Source organism: Macaca fascicularis, chromosome 11, assembly GCF_037993035.2.
Source record: "Macaca fascicularis isolate 582-1 chromosome 11, T2T-MFA8v1.1".
NCBI classification, from domain to species: Eukaryota; Metazoa; Chordata; class Mammalia; order Primates; family Cercopithecidae; genus Macaca; species Macaca fascicularis.
The window spans coordinates 117,325,045-117,344,165 of record NC_088385.1 but is presented as its reverse complement, the minus strand read 5'-3'; the positions used below and the strand labels follow the sequence as shown (position 1 = coordinate 117,344,165).

The window sequence follows — 19,121 nt, the reverse complement described above, 5'->3', positions numbered from 1 at the left end:
CGAAGCCGTTCGGACACTACCCGAAGAGCTTCGGGAGAGCGGGGCGGGCAGATCCGCGACCCCGGAGTTACGGTGGGGGAGGGGCAGGAGCGCTGCGGTAGCTGAGCGTTTGCACGTTTGCACCTCTGTGGAAGCAGTGCGTCACAGGAGGGAAATATACATGCTCCCCAAAACAAGAGGTGCTTTCCACTTCAGTATTCCAGATCCTCAACACATTTGCAAATCGCGAGGGTCACCATACAGGTCAAAAGTCTGCACGCAAACCACGGACCGAAGCACGCGGCTCAAGGATGCGGAGCTTTATCTGTTATCCGTTATTACCCAGGTATCCAAGCTTAGGCTGCATCCCAACGGCCGATTTCCAACAACTACTTCTGCGCACGCGCATATCATCTCCTTCACCCCTCCACTTTTGTCTCAGGATGCTTTTCTCACCGGATTTGGCCCGCGGGCTGTCCCGTAGAAGGAGGTGTGGTAGAAATGGAGACGTAGAAAGAATGTGGATTGCGATTGGTTCGCACTTCACTTTCCCGGAACTCAGTGGGCGTCGCGCGAAGGCTGAGGGAGTGTGGCGGGCGGCTCCGGGAGCCGACATGCCTCGGTATGCGCAGCTCGTCATGGGCCCCGCGGGCAGCGGGAAGGTGAGGATCTGAGGGGACAAGGAGAGAAAAGTAGGGGTTCATGGGAGGCGGGAGGTTGGGTCCTGAGGGAGCGAGGCGGCGGGTATGTGTATTGGGAACCCTGAGACCCCACGCAACTCATTTATGCTGTCTGGCTTCATGTTTTTTGTTGTTGTTTTGAAAGGGAAATAATGGTAGTTGTTAATATTTATTGGATACTTAAGCCCCAGGCAGTAGATTAAACGCCTTGCTGATTTCTACAACAACCCTGTGAGAGAGATCTCATTCTCATTTTGCAGACAACGAGACACAGAAAGGTTAAGTTCTTTGCCCAGCAAAAAAATTTAAATCCAGTTTTGTCTAAACTCCAGAATCCGGCCCTGTTTCGCTCCCAGACGGCTAAAGTGGGGTCTCGTTAATTACTGTTTCTCAGAACTTGGAACATGGACTTTTGGTATTTAAGGTGCTTTTAGGTGGTACATGGACCCAACATTAAGGAGCATCAGATCATGTATTGAGGAAATTGTTGCCTTTTCATTTCTCTTTCAGTTCTTCGCATTTAGGAGAAATTGTGCTCGGTGCTAGTGTGTATCTTCAGCACTTATTTAATCCTCAGGTCTTTTCAGAGAGCAGTTCTTAGTCTCAGAGCTTTTAATAGGCACTTGTATTTAGCTAAAATTAAGAACATTTAAAAGTTTTATGTAATTTTATGTCTAACTTCACGTTATGTCAAATATAACTGGTTTTCAGTTTACAGTAGGGATAAAATTTTTTCTTGTAAACAAATATTAAGGAAATGTTAGGAACATTCAAATACAGTGGGAATGGTGAAGATATGGATCAAATAACAGATGTGTGGGAAACATAGCCAGGCGTGGTGGCTCACGCCTGTAATCCTATCACTTTGGGAGGTGGAGGTGGACGGATCGCCTGAGCCAGGAGTTTGGGACCAGCCTGGGCAATACGGGGAAACTCTTGTCTTTACAAAAAAATGCAAAAATTAGCCAGACCTGGTGGCAGGCACCTGTAGTCCCAGCTTCTTGGGAGGCTGAGGTGGGAGGATTACCTAAACCCAGGAGGTTGAAGCTGTGGTGAGTGGTGATCGTGCCACTGCACTCCAGCCTGAGTGACAGAGGTACTGTCACAAAAAAAGAAAAAGAAAAACTGGGAAACACTAGAGTCTGTGGAGGTGTTGTGTGGCCTTAGTTTTTAACAAACACATTGTTCTAAGCTGTTGAGTTATTCTGAGTAAAAAACATGTACATGTAACTAAGATACGTATGACCTTTAACTTACCCAGAGTCTGGAGTCTTTTGGGGAAGACAAATAATGACCTGTCAATTAAGATACAATGTGATGTGGCCAGGTGTGGTGGCTTAAGCCTGTAATCCTCGCACTTTGGGAGGCTGAGGCCAGCAGATCACTTGAGCCCAGGAGTTCAAGGTCAGCCTGGGCAACATGGTGAAGCCCTGTCTCTACCAAAAATACAAAAATTAGCTGGGTGCGGTGGCCAGAGCCTGTAGTCCCACCTACTCCGGGGGCTAAGGCTGGAGAATCGCTTGAGCCTGGGTCAAAGCAGCAGTGAGCTATATGATGGTGCCACTGCACTCCAGCCTGGGTGACAGAGTGAGACCCTTTGTCAAAAAAAAAAAAAAAAGATACAGACAGAGACAACAGTATGTGTAAAGGCACTGAGAGGACAGCAAAATGGATTTTTTTTTCTATAGTCTATTTTAATTTTTGGACTGATTGTCTTAAACAAGTATCTTTATAAGCTTTTGATGCCTACTATCAGAAACATTTGTTGAGTATGTTCTTTCTCCCAAGCATGTTTTGGGCCCTGGAGGTTGTGTGGGGAAAAAAACAGGCACACACAAAATCCCTGCCCTGTGGAGCTTATCTTTAAACATAATAAGTCAATTAGAAATAATTATCAAGTATTTATTATGTAGTAGGTATTGTGCTAATCCCTGTGCTTGGGAAACTGAATGACACATCTCTGCCTTTAAACAGAGGATGACACAGACAAGTAGCCTAGAATTTTTTTTTTTTTTTTTTTTTTTTTTTTTTTTTTTTTTTTTGAGCTGGGAGTCTTGTTCTGTCATCCAGGCTGGAGTGCAGTGGTGTGATCTCAGTTCACTGCGACCTCCGCCTCCTGGGTTCAAGTGATTCTCCTGCCTCAGCCTCCCGAGGATCTGAGATTACAGGCATATGCCACCACGCCCGGCTAATTTTTGTGTATTTAGTAGAGGCGGGGTTTCACCATGTTGGCCAGGCTGGTCTTGAACTCCTGACCTCAGGTGATCTGCCTACCTCGGCCTCCCAAAGTACTGGGATTACAGGCGTAAACCACTGCACCCAGCCCCAGATTTTAACATAGTATGGTAACAACAACATAAGGGATAAAGAATTATCTAAACCAAACGTTACAAACTGATAGCCACCTCCAAACTATTTATTGACCTTGGCGTTCCTTCATCTTGGAATGCTCTTCCCCTTAGGATGGCAAGCTCATTATCATATACTCAGATATCCCCTACTCAGAGACATCATCCCTGACCATCCTACCTAAAGGTTTGTTTGGATTGTACAAGTCCTGGTAGAGACACTGTGTTAGGTGTTACACTATGTAACCAGAAGTCTTCCCTTTAAATACCACTTGTCACATGTTAGAGCAGTAAGGAGCCTTAGTGATTATGGAGGACATCCCAGTTAAGAGACAAGAAAGTTTAGGGGCAGAGTGGAGAAGTAAATTCCGCAGAGTTACCCATGAGTCTAAGTCAGGTTTGAATCTGCAGCCCAGTCAGATATCTTTTTCCCTTGTTTTCAGTCAGCCTCTTGGTTGGTGAAGGCATAGTTGTGACCTTAGTGGATAGTATTCCAGAGTATGGAAAGTAGCACTACACTGCCTGTTGCTTTAACCTCTCATGCCTTGTGACATTACAGAGCACCTACTGTGCCACCATGGTCCAACACTGTGAAGCCCTCAACCGGTCTGTCCAAGTTATAAACCTGGATCCAGCAGCAGAACACTTCAACTACTCCGTGATGGCTGGTAAGTCCTGAGCAGAGGCTTCCCCCACCTTCAGGAACAGTAAGGGCTGTGGAGGCAGTGAGTACTAGCTGCTTAGCACAGAAGCTGAAAAATTACTTTTTATAGTCTGGATCCCTGGTTTTGTGGTAAATATCATGAGCTTGTCATTTGGTCACATCTGTTCATGGTGATATGTGTGACAGTATCCTTTCTTGGTCTTTGATGTAAGATTTAAACATAAATGGGGCCGGACGCAGTGGCTCATGCCTGTAATCCCAGCACTTTGGGAGGCTGATGCAGGCAGATCATGAGGTCAGGAGTTCGAGACCAGCATGGTGAAACCCTGTCTCTACTAAAAACACAAAAAAATTAGCTGGGCGTGGTGGCGCGTGCCTGTAATCCCAGCTACTCAGGAGAATCGCCTGAACCCAGGAGACGGACGTTGCGGTGAGCCGAGATTGCACCACTGCACTCCAGCCTGGGCAACAGAGCGAGACTGTGTCTCAAAAAAAAAAAGTAAATGAACACTTCCCTCAGCACCGTTTCATTCTGTCCCTTTTGTCCTTAGTCCTGCTGTAGTGAATCATGTGGTATGTTGCTGATCACTGTAAGTCAGGAGCCTGGGTTTGTTTTTTTAAATTCTTTTAATTTGTTCTTTCAAGTGTCTGTTGAACACCTGTTTTATGCCAGACACCAGAGTTATAGCAGAGAATAATATAGACATTATCCCTGCCATCACCAACCTTTAGGAAATAGGCAGTAAACAAAATGATAAACATGTTACAGAATGTGATGACTGCAGACAGGCTCATGAGAAGTACTCATTGGGTGAGGTTGCTTTAGCTAGGATTGTTAGGGAGGATGGTGACTCTGAGGAGGGGATCTTTGAGCCTAGACCTGAAGGATGGTAATATGCTCCTCAGACTGAGGAAAAGCCTTCCAAAATGAGGGAACATTTAGATCATTAAATATGCCAAGCTGGGTGCAGGGACATGTGCCTGTAGTCCTAGCTACTTGGGAGGCTGATGTGGGAGGATCACTTGAGCACAGGAGTTCAAGTCCAGCCTGGGCAATATTGCAAGATCCATCTCTGAAAAATAAAATAGATAAATAAATAGCCTAGAGGTGAGAAAGGATTTGGTGTTCTCCAGGAAAGCCAAGATGTCAGTGAGCTGAAGCGTAATCACTGAAAGAAAGAAGTAGGTAGAGGCTAACAGGACATGAGAAGATGGGATTTTATCCTGTTGTCAGTGGGGTGCCACTAGAGGGTTTTAAGAAGAGGAAAGGATTGACATTTGATATATGTTTTGGGGGTTTTTTGGTTTTTTTGAGACAGGGTCCAGCTCTGTCGCGCAGGCTGGAGTGCAGTTTCACAACCTTTGCCTCCTGAGCTGAAGCCATCCTCCCACCTCAGCCTCCCAAGTAGCTGGTACTATAGGTGCATGCCACCATGCCTGGCTAATTTTATAATTTTTTTTTTTTTTTTTTTTTGTAGAGACAGGGTTTCACCATGCTGCCCAGACTGGTCTCAAACTCCTGAGCTCAAGCAGTCTGCCGGCCTCAGTCTCCCAAAGTGCTGGGATTAGAGGTGTGAGCCACTGCATCCGGCCTTTGTTGTTGTTGTTGTTTTGTTTTGTTTTTGAGACAAGGTCTCACTCTGTCACCTAGGCTGTAGTACAGTAGCCTGATCACAGCTTATTGTAGTCTCAACCTTCTAGACTCAAGCAATCCTCCTACCTCAGTCTCCCAAGTAGCTGGGACTACAGGCACACACTATCATGCCTGGGCAATTTTTGTATTATTTGTAGAGGTGGGGTTTCATCATGTGGCCCAGGCTGGTCTCATTGCCCAGGCTGGTCTCGAACTCCTGGGCTCAAGTGACCCACCAGCTTGACTTCTGAAAGTGCTGGAATAATAGGCATGAGCCACCGCACTTGGCCTGATTTATGTTTTAAAAAATAACTCAGGTGCTTAGATGAAAAATTGACTTTAGTGGGTTGACAGTAGAAGTACAACCTGCATGGCTGGGCACGGTGGCTCATGCCTGTTATCCCAGCATTTTGGGAGGCCGAGGTGGGTGGTCACCTGAGGTCGGGAGTTCGAGACCAGCCTGACCAACATGGAGAAACCCCGTCTCTACCAAAAATACAAAATTAGCTGGGCATGGTGGCACATGCCTGTAATGCCAGCTACTCGGGAGGCTGAGGCAAGAGAATCGCTTGAACCCGGGAGGCAGAGGTTCTGGTGAGCCAAGATCGCACCATTGCACTCCAGCCTGGGCAACAAGAGCGAAACTGTCTCAAAATTAAAAAAAGAAGTACAACCTGCACTGTGGCTGTTGTAGTTAGCCAGGTGTACACCAGTACTAGGGTGGTCATGGTGGAGATATAAGGAAGCTGACAGATTCAGTATATTTTGCAAGTTGAATTAATAGCATTTTGTGGGGGATTGAACCAAGAAGGCATAGGAAAGTAAGGAATCAAGGGTGACTCTTGCAGCTTTGTTGAGTGTATGATAATCATTTCCTGTGGAGGGAGACAGGTCGTTTTAGGTTTGGGGACGTTCTCTTTGCACTCACTAAGTGCAAAGAGAAACTTTTGATTTCTGTTAATGAGTGAGCAGGTTGCGGAAAGGCAGATTGAAGGGAGAGGGAGAGATGTGAAATGCTTATCTTTGAGAAAAAAAGCATTGGATTACTTTGGAACCATTTGGTTGCAGCAAACGGAAACCACTCTAAGCTAGCTTAGTTAAAAAGAGGACTTAGGATGGGCACTGTGACTCATGCCTGTAATCCCAGCACTTTGGAAGGCCAAGGCAGATGGATGGCTTGAGCCCAGGAGTAAGACCAGCCTGGGCAGCATGGTGAAACCCCATCTCTACAAGAAATATAGAAATTAGCCTGGCATGCCGTCAGGCGCCTGTATTCCCAGCACTCAGGAGGCTGAGGTGGTGGGATCACTTGAGCCTACGAGGTCAAGGTTGCAGTGAGCCATGATTATGCCACTGCGCTCCAGCCTGGGCAGCAGAGTGAGACCCTGTCTAAAAAGAAAGAAAGCCAGATTTATTGTCCCAATTTGGATCAGTTATCTGTTATTTATCGCTGGGGGAGGGGTAGGAAGGTGTTGTCAGTATAAATGTGTCTGTGAATGAAGCTCAGTTCTTTGTGAATGGAGAGTGTAGGTTTGAGCACAAAAATAAGTAAAAACCTAAGGTAGAAAATTCTATATACTGATTCCTAAAAATTAGTAAGATAACCATACCAGAATTTTTTTTTTTTTTTTTTGAGACAGAGTCTTGCTCTGTTGCCCAGGCTGGGGTGCAGTGGCCGGATCTCAGCTCACTGCAAGCTCCGCCTCCCGGGTCTACGCCATTCTCCTGCCTCAGCCTCCCGAGTAGCTGGGACTACAGGCGCCCGCCACCTCGCCCGGCTAGTTTTTTTTTGTATTTTTTAGTAGAGACGGGGTTTCACCGTGTTAGCCAGGATGGTCTCGATCTCCTGACCTCGTGATCCGCCCGTCTCGGCCTCCCAAAGTGCTGGGATTACAGGCTTGACATACCAGAATTTTTTAAGCCTCTCCTGTTGGTGATTTTTTTTTTTTTTTTCCCTGAGGCAGAGTCTGTCTCTGCTGCCCAGGCTGGAGTGCAGTGGCACCATGACATCTCACTGCAACCTCTGCCTCCTGGGTTCAAGTAATTCTCCTGCCTCAGCCTCTCGAGCAGCTGGGATTACAGGCACGTGCCAGCACACCTGACTAATTTTTCTATTTTTGTTTGTTTTTGTTTTTGTTTGAGATGGAGTCTTGCTCTGTCGCCTGGGCTTGAGTGCAATGGCGTGATCTTGGCTCACTGCAACCTCCGCTTCCTGGGTTCAAGTAATTCTCCTGCCTCAGCCTCCGGAGTAGCTAGAACTACAGGCATGCACCACCACGCCTGGCTAATTTTTGTATTTTTAGTAGAGATGGGGCTTCACCATATTGGCCAGGCTGGTCTCGAACTCCTGATCTCATGATTCCCTCACCTTGGCCTCCCAAAGTGCTAGAATTACATGCGTGAGCCACCACACCCAGCCTAATTTGTATATTTTTAGTAGAGACAGGTTTCAGCATGTTGGCCAGGCTGGTCTTGAACTCCTGACCTCAAGTGATCCACCTGCCTCACCCTCCGAAAGTGCTGGGATTACAGGCATGAGTCACTGCGGCAGAGCTCCTGTTAGTGATTTTGATACATTATCTCATAGTTCTCATCCTTCTACCCCAGGATAAAGAAAGTGAGGCTCAGGGAGGTGAAATAGTTACCTTAGTGTTACTTTGGGAGGCCGAGGCGGGCGGATCACAAGGTCAGGAGATTGAGACCATCCTGGCTAACACCGTGAAACCCCGTCTCTACTAAAAAAAATACAAAAAACTAGCCGGGTGTGGTGGTGGGCGCCTGTAGTCCCAGCTACTTGGGAGGCTGAGGCAGGAGAATGGCGTGAACCCGGGGGGCGGAGCTTGCAGTGAGCCGAGATCGCGCCACTGCACTCCAGCCTGGGGCACAGAGCAAGACTCCGTCTCAAAAAAAAAAAAAAAGAAATGGTAATCAGTTTTCTTTTTTTCGTTTTGTACTTTTTAGGAATAGGTAATACATATTCACGTGGTTCATAACGTAAAAGTACTAAAGAGTAAGTATACAGGAAAACATCTTCCTCTCAGCTCTGCGTCCCAGCAATCAGCTCCCCTTCCTGGGAGCAGCCAGTGTTACCAGTTTCTGGTGTGTTCTTTCATAGCCTGTGCACATAAAATTCAAGATGTATATGTATTATGTCTATGTAGTGAATTTTTGTCTTTTATTAACACCAATGATAGCATTCTTACACAGTTCTGTACCTTGCATTTTTCACTGAACAATATGCCTAGGACGTTGTATTATTGTTAATACTTAAAGAGATTTTCCCCATTTATGACTGTGTAGTATTCCATTGTCTGGCTGAACAATAATTTATTTGCTAATTTCTCTATTGATGGACACTGCTACAGTGAAAAGCCATGTACATAAATAATTTCCTGCATATGAGTTTTTTATGTAATTATTAACTTTTATGTTCTATTTCTAGTAAGGATAACAATTTTTGAAGGGACACATGTATTCTGGGCCCTATTTGTCCTTTTCAGACATCCGGGAACTGATCGAGGTGGATGATGTAATGGAGGATGATTCTCTGCGATTTGGTCCCAATGGAGGATTGGTATTTTGCATGGAGTACTTTGCCAATAACTTTGACTGGCTGGAGAACTGTCTTGGCCATGTAGAGGACGACTATATACTTTTTGATTGTCCAGGTGAATCAACAATTTGAATGCTTTCCTTAAAGTCTTGATAGTTCCATCCTTAATAGGAGAAGGGAGAGTGAGCATTTGTAGCTCTAAACTATACTGCAGTAGAGTACCAAGCTATTCTTATTCAATGGCTGTGACTTATTAAGTCTATCTATTGAGGCCGGGTGCAGTGGCTCATGCTTGTAATCCCAGCACTTTGGGAGGCCGAGGTGGGTGGATCACGAAGTCAGGAGATCGAGACCATCCTGGCTAACATGGTGAAACCCATCTCTACTAAAAATACAAAAAATTAGCTGGGCGTGGTGGCGGGCGCCTGTAGTCCCAGCTACTCGGGAGGCTGAGGCAGGAGAATGGCATGAACCCAGGAGGTGGAGCTTGCAGTGAGCCAAAATCGCATCACTACATTCCAGCCTGGGCAACGGAGTGAGACTCTGACTCAAAAGCAAACAAAAAAAAGTATATCTATTGAGTGCTTGATTTGTACACTGGGAATACCATAGAGCACAAATAGCCATGGTCTCTGGCCTCATGGAGCTCACAGTTTGGCAGAACTCAAGACAGTACAAAGAAATAGCGTCCAAATGATTATTTAATATTCAGTTGTCATTGAGTATTCCACAGGAATAGTACAGATCATCACACAGATAATGGCGGTTAGAGAGGCATCTGATGCGGCCTTTCAACTGGGCTGGAGGCTGAGGAAAGCAGAGGGCACAGCCTGCTGAACACCTCCCAGGAGGAAGGAACAATGCTGTTTTAAGGCACTGAAAAGGCCGATGTGGCTGGAGCATAATAAAGAGGCAATTGTCATGAGGTGTGACTGGTAGGAGACAGATAATAGCACATGGCTTCTGAAGCCAAATAGTGAATTTTCTTTTTTTTTTTTTCTTTTTTCTTTTCTTTTTTTTTTTTTTGAGACAGAGTTTCACTCCTGTCACTCAGGCTGGAGTATGATGGCGCCATCTTGGCTCACTCCAGTCTCCACTTCCTGGGTTCAAGTGATTCTCCTGTCTCAGCTTCCCAAGTAGCTGGGATTACAGGTGCCCACCACCACACCCAGCTAATTTTTGTATTTTTAGTAGAGACAGGGTTTCACTATGCTGGCCAGGCTGGTCTCAAACTCCAGACCTTAGGTGATTCACCTGCCTCGGCTTCCCAAATGCTGGGATTACTTGTGTGAGCCACCACGCCCAGCCCAAATTGTGAATTTTCAACTTGAGCCTGACCTGGCTTTGACCATTTATGTCCCTCACTTTTTTCCCCTTGCTTTTAATTGACCATACATATACCCACAGAAAAGTATATATGTCATAAGTATACAGCTTGATGAATATTCCCAAACTATAGATATCTTTGTATCACTTATTTATTTATTTTTGTAGAGATATTGTATTGCTCAGGCAGGTCTCAAAGTCCTGGGCTCAAGCTATCCACCCACTTTAGCCTCCCAAAATGCTGGGATTACAGGTGTGTGAGCCATGGTATCTGGTCAGTAGCACTCACATTGATTGGCAGAAAACTAAAGTGTGAAGAACCTCATGTTCGTTCTTTCTTTTTTCTTTTTTTTTTTTTTTTTTTTAAAGACGGAGTCTTACTCTATCGCCCAGGCTGGAGTGCAGTGGCGTGATCTTGGCTCACTGCAGCCGCCTCCTCCCGGGTTTAAGCGATTCTTGTGCCTCAGCATCCCAAGGAGTAGCTGGGACCACAGGCACGCACCACCACGCCTGGCTAATTTTTTTGTATTTTTAGTAGAGACAGGGTTTCACTATGTTGGCCAGACTGGTCTTGAACTCCTGGCCCCAAGTGATCCACTCACCACAGCCTCCCAAAGTGCTGGGATTACAGGCATGAGCCACCCTGCCCAACCAGAGAACCTCATTTTCTACATAAAACTTAATAGGGAGTCCTATGGTGGCAGTATCTTAGGTTTTATGATTGCTTTGAGAGGCTGTGGGCCCCTTAAAAATGTGTTGGCTTTTATTTTTATCCATCTTATGGGGAAAATTTGTTTCCTCTAACTTGATGATTTAACATATTTGCTGTTTCTAAAATTCTTGCAATACTCTTCATGTAGGTCAGATTGAGTTGTACACTCACCTGCCTGTGATGAAACAACTGGTCCAGCAGCTCGAGCAGTGGGAGTTCCGAGTCTGTGGAGTTTTTCTTGTTGATTCTCAGTTCATGGTGGAGTCATTCAAGGTCTGAAGCTAAATCTCTTACGGATTTCTTTTTTTTTTTTTTTTTTTTTTTTTTTTGAGACAGAGTCTTACTCTGTTGCCCAGGCTGGAGCACAGTGGCGTGATCTCAACTCACTGCAACCTCTGCCTCCCGGTTCAAGTGATTCTTGTGCCTCAGCTTCCTGAGTAGCTGGAATTACAGGTGCGTGCCACCATGCCTGGCTAATTTTTGTATTTTTAGTAGAGACGGCCAGGCTAGTCTCAAACTCCTGACCTCAAACATCAAGTGATCTACCTGCCTTGGCCTCCCAAAGTCTCTTACAGATTTTTAAACTATGAGTACAAGCAGATGACAATTCCCTTTAATTATTGTGTGATTCTGAACATTTCACAAATGATTCCAGAGTTACTTAGTATCCCTTTTGTTATTAAATTATTATAATATGTTATAAATCAAAAATAGTAAATTATTATATCATAAAGATTTAAGAGGAACTGCTTACCAAGAAAAAACTGAGGTTGTTGGGCAAAGTGGCTCACACCTATAATCTCAGCACTTTGGGAGGCCAAGGCAGGAGGATTGCTTGAGCCCAGGAGTTCCAGACCTGCTTGGGCAACAGAGTGAGACCCTGTCTCTACAACAAATACAAAAATTAGCTAGGCATTGTGGCACGTGCCTGTAGTCCCAGCTACTTGGGAAGCTGAAGTGGGAGGATTGCTTGAGTACAGGAAGCAGAGGTTGCAGTGAGTCGAGATCGCCAAGATCGCACCATTGCACACCAGCCTGAGTGACAGAGTGAGACTCTGTCTCTAAAGAAAAGGGGGGGGGGGTAGCGGGAGAGAAAAAAACTGAAGCAGATGGCTATTTTATAAAAGTCTATTTTTGGCCGGGCGCGGTGGCTCAAGCCTGTAATCCCAGCACTTTGGGAGGCCGAGACGGGCGGATCACGAGGTCAGGAGATCGAGACCATCCTGGCTAACACGGTGAAACCCCGTCTCTACTAAAAAATACAAAAAACTAGCCGGGCGAGGTGGCGGGCGCCTGTAGTCCCAGCTACTCGGGAGACTGAGGCAGGAGAATGGCGTGAACCCGGGAGGCGGAGCTTGCAGTGAGCTGAGATCCGGCCACTGCACTTCAGCCTGGGCGACAGAGCGAGACTCCGTCTCAAAAAAAAATAAATAAATAAATAAAAAAAATAAATAAAATAAAAGTCTATTTTTAATTTTCTGAGGACCTTTTGACCAGTTTATGAACTACCTAGATCAAATTTTTTATTAATAGCTCTTAAGGAATAGTAGATGGGAAAGGAAATTAAAATGCTGTCTAAATTGAGATTTGTGATCACTGTATGTTATCTATATCTTCCCTCACCTTTGGGAACCAAGGGTCAAGCATCTGATTAGGGAACATTTTTTTTTTTCTATATGGCTAGCATTTCTTTTAATAAAATAATAATTTTGCCAGCCGGGCGCGGTGGCTCACGCCTGTAATCCCAGCACTTTGGGCGGCCGAGGCGGGCGGATCACAAGGTCAGGAGATCGAGACCACGGTGAAACCCCGTCTCTACTAAAAATACAAAAAATTAGCCAGGTGCGGTGGCGGGCGCCTATAGTCCCAGCTACTCGGGAGGCTGAGGCAGGAGAATGGCCTGAACCCAGGAGACGGAGCTTGCAGTGAGCCGAGATCGTGCCACTGCACTCCAGCCTGGGGGACAGAGCGAGACTCTGTCTCAAAAAAAATAAAATAAAATAATAATTTTGCCTTTTCCACATGTTCTGAACTAGCATTTCTTTTTTTTTTTTTTTTTTTTTTTTTTGAGACCGAGTTTCACTCTTGTTGCCCAGGCTGGAGTGTGGTGGTGCGATCTTGGCTCACTGGAACCTCCGCCTCCTGGGTTCAAGTGATTCTCCTGCCTCAGACTCCCAAGTAGCTGGGATTACAGGCACGTGCCACCACGCCCGGCTAATTTTGTATTGTTAGTAGAGACAAGGTTTCACCATGTTGGCTAGGCTGGTCTTGAACTCCTGACCTCAGGTGATCTGCCCACCTTGGCCTCCCAAAGTGCTGGATTACAGGTGTGAGCCACCATGCCCAGGCTGCATTTCTTTTATTTAGGCCAGTTCTGTTCCAGTGAGGAATAGAAGACTCTTTATGCAAAGGCCAGGTAACTTTGTTGGCAACAGTCAGTTCATCTTCCCTTTTCTGTTTCCTCCTTCAGTTTATTTCTGGCATCTTGGCAGCCCTAAGTGCCATGATCTCTCTAGAAATTCCACAAGTCAACATCATGACAAAAATGGATCTGCTGAGTAAAAAAGCGAAAAAGGAAATTGAGAAGTGAGTTCACTCTTCTTCCATTATCAGATCTCAATTGCAGAGATGAACCTTCTGTTTTATTTAGACGGGAAGTTTGGTTGGTTTATAAACCTAGTCTCCTGAATTCATCAGTCTTTCTCTCTTTTAAAGGTTTTTAGATCCAGACATGTATTCTTTATTAGAAGATTCTACAAGTGACTTAAGAAGCAAAAAATTCAAGAAAATGACTAAAGCTATATGTGGACTGGTAAGCTTTTAAAGTTTGGATTTTTTGGCCAGGTGCAGTGACTCATGCCTGTAATCCTAGCACTTTGGCAGACCAAGGCGGGAAGATTGAGTCCAAGAGTTCAAGACCAGTGTGGGCAACAACTCTGTCACTAAAAACAATTTTTAAATTAGGCCAGGCGCAGTGGCTCACACCTGTAATCCTAGCACTTTGGGAGCCAGGGCAGGCTGATCATTTGAGGTTAAGAGTGCGAGACCAAGCCTGGCCAACATGGTGAAACCCTGTCTCTACTAAAAATACAAAAAAAAAATTAGCTGGACATGGTGGTGTGCACTTGTAATCCCAGTACTCGGGAGCCTGAGGCAGAAGAATCAGTTGAACCTGGTGGTGGAGGTTGCAGTGAGTGGAGATCACGCTACTGCAGTCCAGCCTGGGCAACAGAGTAAGACTTTGTTTCAAAAAAAAAAAAAAAAATTAGGCCAGGTGCAGTGATTTATGCCTGTAATCCCAGTTCTTTGGGAGGCTGAGGTGGGTGGATCACCTGAGGCCAGGAATTCGAGACCAGCCTGGCCAACATGGTGAAACCCCGTCTCTACTAAAAAATTCAAAAATTAGCCAGGCATGGTGGCGCATGCCTGTAATCCTAGCTATTTGGGAGGCTGAGGCAGGAGAGTTGCTGGAACACAGAAGGTGGAGGTTGCAGTGAGCCGAGATAGTGCCATTGCACTCCAGCCCAGTCCAACAACAGCAAGACTCAAAAAAAAAAAAAAAAACAAAAAAGCCAGGCATGATGCTGCACGCCTGTAGTTCCACTCTGGAGGCTGAGGTGGGAGGATCCCTTGAGCCTGGGAGGTCAAGGCTGTAGTGAGCCATGATCATGCCACTGTGTTCCAGCCTGGGTGGCAGAGAGACCCCATCTCAAAAAAACAAAAAGGGGGCCAGGAGCGCAGTGGCTCACACCTATAATCCCAGCGCTTTGGGAGGCCAAGGTGGGTGGATCACTTGAGATCAGGAGTTCAAGACCAGGCTGACCAACATGGTGAAACACCGTCTCTACTAAAAATACAAAATTAGCCGGGCATGGTGGCACACGCCTGTAGTCCCAGCTACTTGGGAGGCTGAGGCAGGAGAATTGCTTGAACCTGGGAGGCGGAGGTTGAGCAACAAGAAAAAAACTCTCTCCAAAAAAAAAAAAAGATTAAAAAAAAAAGTTGAAGTTTTTTGGGTTTTTTTCCTAAACACCTGGTCAAATGTTTGCCTTTGTCCAGTCATTTGCCGCCTTTATAAAAAGCACAGTTCATCCCTATTTTCTGCAAAGTGGAGGAAGGAAAAGGGCTGTGGGCTGGTTAGTCAGCAGTTTAATTTAGAAGTAGTTATTGGTAGTGGCCAATAAATTAACTAACATCTCATTATTTCTAGCCATTTGGAGAGTTCAGGACTGTTTGTGCTCCTGTGAAATTTCCAGTGGTTGTTGAATTCAGATAAATAGCCGTGAAACAGTGTCTAGTTAAAGTAATAAGCTAACAAGTGTTCTAGCCAATCAGAAGTCAGAAAAATCAATGATTTACTCTCTGTGTCTAGCTATCCCTCCTCCTCCTCTTCCCCTAAATACATCAGTGTTTTTATTCAGAAGTATAAATGGTTATAAAACTCAAATATAAGTTGAAAATTATGTATTTTGCACAACTTCAGAATGAACTTTTCTTGAAATCTGCAACTTGTAGATTGATGACTACAGCATGGTTCGATTTTTGCCTTACGATCAGTCAGATGAAGAAAGCATGAACATTGTATTGCAGCATATTGATTTTGCCATTCAATATGGAGAAGACCTAGAATTTAAAGAACCAAAGGTAATTTCTGATTTGGGGTGTTTGTTAGCTTTTGATAAAAATATTTGCCAGCACAGGCCGGGCGCGGTGGCTCAAGCCTGTAATCCCAGCACTTTGGGAGGCCGAGACGGGTGGATCACAAGGTCAAGAGATCAAGACCATCCTGGCTAACACGGTGAAACCCCGTCTCTACTAAAAAAATACAAAAAAATTAGCCAGGCGAGGTGGCAGGCGCCTGTAGTCCCAGCTACTCGGGAGGCTGAGGCAGGAGAATGGCGGGAACCCGGGAGGCGGAGCTTGCAGTGAGCCGAGATCGCGCCACTGCACTCCAGCCCGGGCGACAGAGCGAGACTCCGTCTCAAAAAAAAAAAAAAAAAAAAAAAAATTTGCCAGCACTCACTGGACTCTTGCATAATCCAGGAGACTCCTTAAATTAGTTTTTTGTCTTACTGATGGCAGTTAACTGGGCTTTTCTGGGTGATCTCTGAAATTAACACTGTGCTCCACAAGCTGTATCACTTTTACTCTATTTTTGTTGAGGCAGTATGATGAAGCTTCTGTGTATTCAGAGCTTGGGTGTATGTGCAAAGAGGAGGCGAAATTGGGCTGCCCTCACATATGTCATTGAGAAGACTAATGATAGTGTCAGCAAAGCATTTTTTTAAATTTCTTTTATTTTTTATTTTCCTGACCACTAGACTACCAGGGAAGTAAAGCACTATCACAGGAAATTAGCCAAGGATCGTCATGAATGTAAATTCAAATGAGAAATGCTTCTGAGATAGAAGCACATTAATTTACTACATATCTGGGAAAAAAATCTGTCAATCATGCCTTTTCTTACTATTAACAGTTACCTGTAAGCAACACCTGGAGCTGGTGCTGGGTAATTAGTTCCACATAGGGTATTACCTGAAAAATATTTAAACACATACTAGTTTTGACTGAGGGGAAATAAATATATTTTCTATTTTGTGTTTCCATTGTGTCAGGAACGTGAAGATGAGTCTTCCTCTATGTTTGACGAATATTTCCAAGAATGCCAGGATGAATGAAGAGTTTACTAAAAAGTAACCATCTATACATGAAGAGCTTGTGGCCAAACCAGTAGAACATTCTTCTCTTCAAAGGATGCAGTAGTAGAAAGCTACTTATTTTAATGAAAAAAGTAATACCTCATTCTTTATCAGCCACATGCCTGAATCAAGTTTTTAATTATTCTGAAACTGCTGCTGTTTAAAGTGGAATCTTTTAGTGTTATAACAGCATCACTTTAGATTTTATAAGTCAAAATTGAAATGAATGCACATAGATTTGTATATAATATAAATTAGCACCTGAGCTAAGGTTAAGGCTAAACTTATTTTCACTTTTTGTATTATTTTTGAGATGCAGGAATTACTGTAACAAAATATGTGTGTCCGAAGGGAAAAAGCTACAAGTATATACATAAGACCATTGCTTATCTGTATCTTCCCATTTTCCTGTATTGAAAATGTATATTATTTATATAACTTAAAAAGTAAAAATAACTATGTTTTGAGATATGTATGTGTATATATAAAAGAAACAGAAAGGTTTTTAATGATTCTTGGGCCTAGATAACAAGTACAGTGCAGTGTCTAATTTGATTCATTTTAATTAAAGAAGCAAAATGTGGCCCAGCATGGTGGCTCACACCTATAATGCCAGCACTTTAGGAGGCCGAGGCAGGCGGATCACCTGAGGTCAGGAGTTCAAGACCAGCATGGTGAAAGCCTGTCTCTACTAAAAATAAAAAAAAAAAAATAGCTGGGCATGGTGGCTCCTGCCTGTAATTCCAGCTATTTGAGAGGCTGAAGTGGGAGAATCCCTTGAATCCAGAAGGTGGAGCTTGCAGTGAGCCAGGATCGCACCATTGCACTCCAGCCTGGGCAACAGTGAGACACCATCTCAAAAAAAAATGTGAGGACCTGTAGGTGTCAGTGGTAGCTTATGCCTGGGGGGCCAGGCTAGAGGGAAGGGTCGGGTGTCTACACCATGGTCCAGTCAGGGAGGAGCATGATGAGTGGGCAACATTGGGATATGCTGGGCTTCCTGGGGACTTTCCTGTGGCCCTTAGAGGATAGAGACTGTGGAAACAGTCTGATCTCCCAGGGTTGCTAATTCTTAGAAACTTTATTGTCACATGGGAGGGGAAGAAAGGAGAGGCAGCTTTTCAGTTGCCCTCTTGGTCCTCCCTGGTTTAGCTTCTAGAGAGTATGGTATGTGCCTGTGGAGAAAAAGTGAAGGACCCAATTCCAGTGCCTTCCCCACTGGACACTAGGGTTTCAAAGATGAATCTGACAATTCCAGTCCTCGAGGATTTCACTGTCTCATAGGCAGGGCTGACATGATTCTTTACACAAATTTACTGAAGTTCTATGGATGCCAGGTACTGGGGATAGAACAGGGACTCAGTGCAGGCAGCGCTTTGCTCACGTGGGGCTGTCATGCTGGGCTGTGAGACTGAACCTCGGAGAGAGGATGGAAAGAACAGAAAGCAGAAAAGAAATGGAGAGTGACTATGGGGCTACTTTGGGCTCTTTGTCAAAAAAGACCTTGCCTAAAAGGTGCTATTTGCCCAGTCACCTGAATGCGAAATCAGATGTGGGAACATGGGGCTCTATTCCAGGCTGCGAACTGGCAGAAGAAATGGCTCTCAGGTAGCAATGAACTTGACTTTTAACGTAAGTTTTCTAGTAATAAATAGGTTAAAAACTCCTGGGCTTTCGGTATGCTCCAAGCATGTAAGTTCTAAGCATTTTACATGTAATTCATTTCATCGTCACAAAATTATGAGGTAAATATTGTTACTACCATTTTCAGGTGAGGAACTGAAGTACAGAGGCAAGTTAACTTGCTCAAAATTATAGAGCTAGTATGTATTGAAGCTGCGATTCAGATTCCAGTGCCCTTCAGTTTCTCTATTTTTAGATGCAGTGCATTGGGTTCATTCATTTACTCAAATACTGATGTTTCCTACATACCATCACTGTTACAGGCGCCAGGGGACAAAACGGGCGAAGTGCTGTCTGGCATTTACAAGGATAGGGAGACAAGCACTAAGAGTAAACTAAATACAAGAATCATAAGAACTAAGGGAAAAAGCGGGAGAGAAGGATAAGGCATGGGGCTGGAGTCGGGTGAATTGAAAACAGAATGACCAGAGGCGGCTTCACAGGAAAGGTGTTTTGTTTGTTTGTTTAAGATAGAGTCACACTCTCACCCAAGCTAGAGTGCAGCGGCACGATCTTGGCTCACCGCAAACTCCGCCTCCCAGGTTCAAGCGATTATTCTGCCTCAGCCTCCCGAGTAGCTGGGATGCTACCACGCCCAGCTAATTTTTGTATTTTTAGTAGAGACGAGATTTCACCATCCAGGCTGATCTCGGACTCCTGACTTCAGGTAATCCACCCGCCTCGGCCTCCCAAAGTGCTGGGATTACAGGCATGAGCCACTATGCCCGGCCCTGAAAAGGTGAAATTTGAAAAAAACACAAAAGAGGTGATTGATCGAAGATTCTGGAACCTCAAGACCCATCTCCATTTTGCGCGCGCCTCACGCTGCGCCACTCTGAGGGCC

At 44.8% G+C, this 19,121-nt stretch overlaps 1 protein-coding gene across 2 annotated transcripts; it reads left to right on the top strand.

Annotated features, from left to right (window-relative positions):
• The first annotated feature begins 77 nt into the window (after positions 1 to 77).
• Positions 78 to 17,098, top strand: GPN3 (GPN-loop GTPase 3). 2 transcript variants are annotated; one of them, XM_005572239.5, is made up of 8 exons: positions 78 to 325; positions 3,567 to 3,675; positions 8,805 to 8,972; positions 11,044 to 11,168; positions 13,366 to 13,481; positions 13,611 to 13,707; positions 15,411 to 15,539; positions 16,511 to 17,098. In XM_005572239.5, the coding sequence occupies exons 1-8, from the start codon at positions 161 to 163 to the stop codon at positions 16,571 to 16,573; spliced, it is 972 nt and encodes a 323-aa protein (XP_005572296.4). In that variant the 5' UTR covers positions 78 to 160; the 3' UTR covers positions 16,574 to 17,098. The 2 variants fall into 2 exon arrangements, with proteins under 2 accessions (XP_005572296.4, XP_045221858.2); XM_045365923.3 differs by lacking the exon at positions 78 to 325 and adding an exon at positions 540 to 641.
• Positions 17,099 to 19,121: the final 2,023 nt, after the last annotated feature.

Bases quoted from the DNA above. Each gene is read 5' to 3' on its own strand.
- GPN3 (XM_005572239.5), top strand. From the start codon at position 161: ATGCTCCCCAAAACAAGAGGTGCTTTCCACTTCAGTATTCCAGATCCT. The intron at 326-3,566 runs GTATCCAAGCTT...GTGACATTACAG, and splicing joins TGTTATCCGTTATTACCCAG to AGCACCTACTGTGCCACCAT. The intron at 13,482-13,610 runs GTGAGTTCACTC...TCTCTTTTAAAG, and splicing joins GCGAAAAAGGAAATTGAGAA to GTTTTTAGATCCAGACATGT.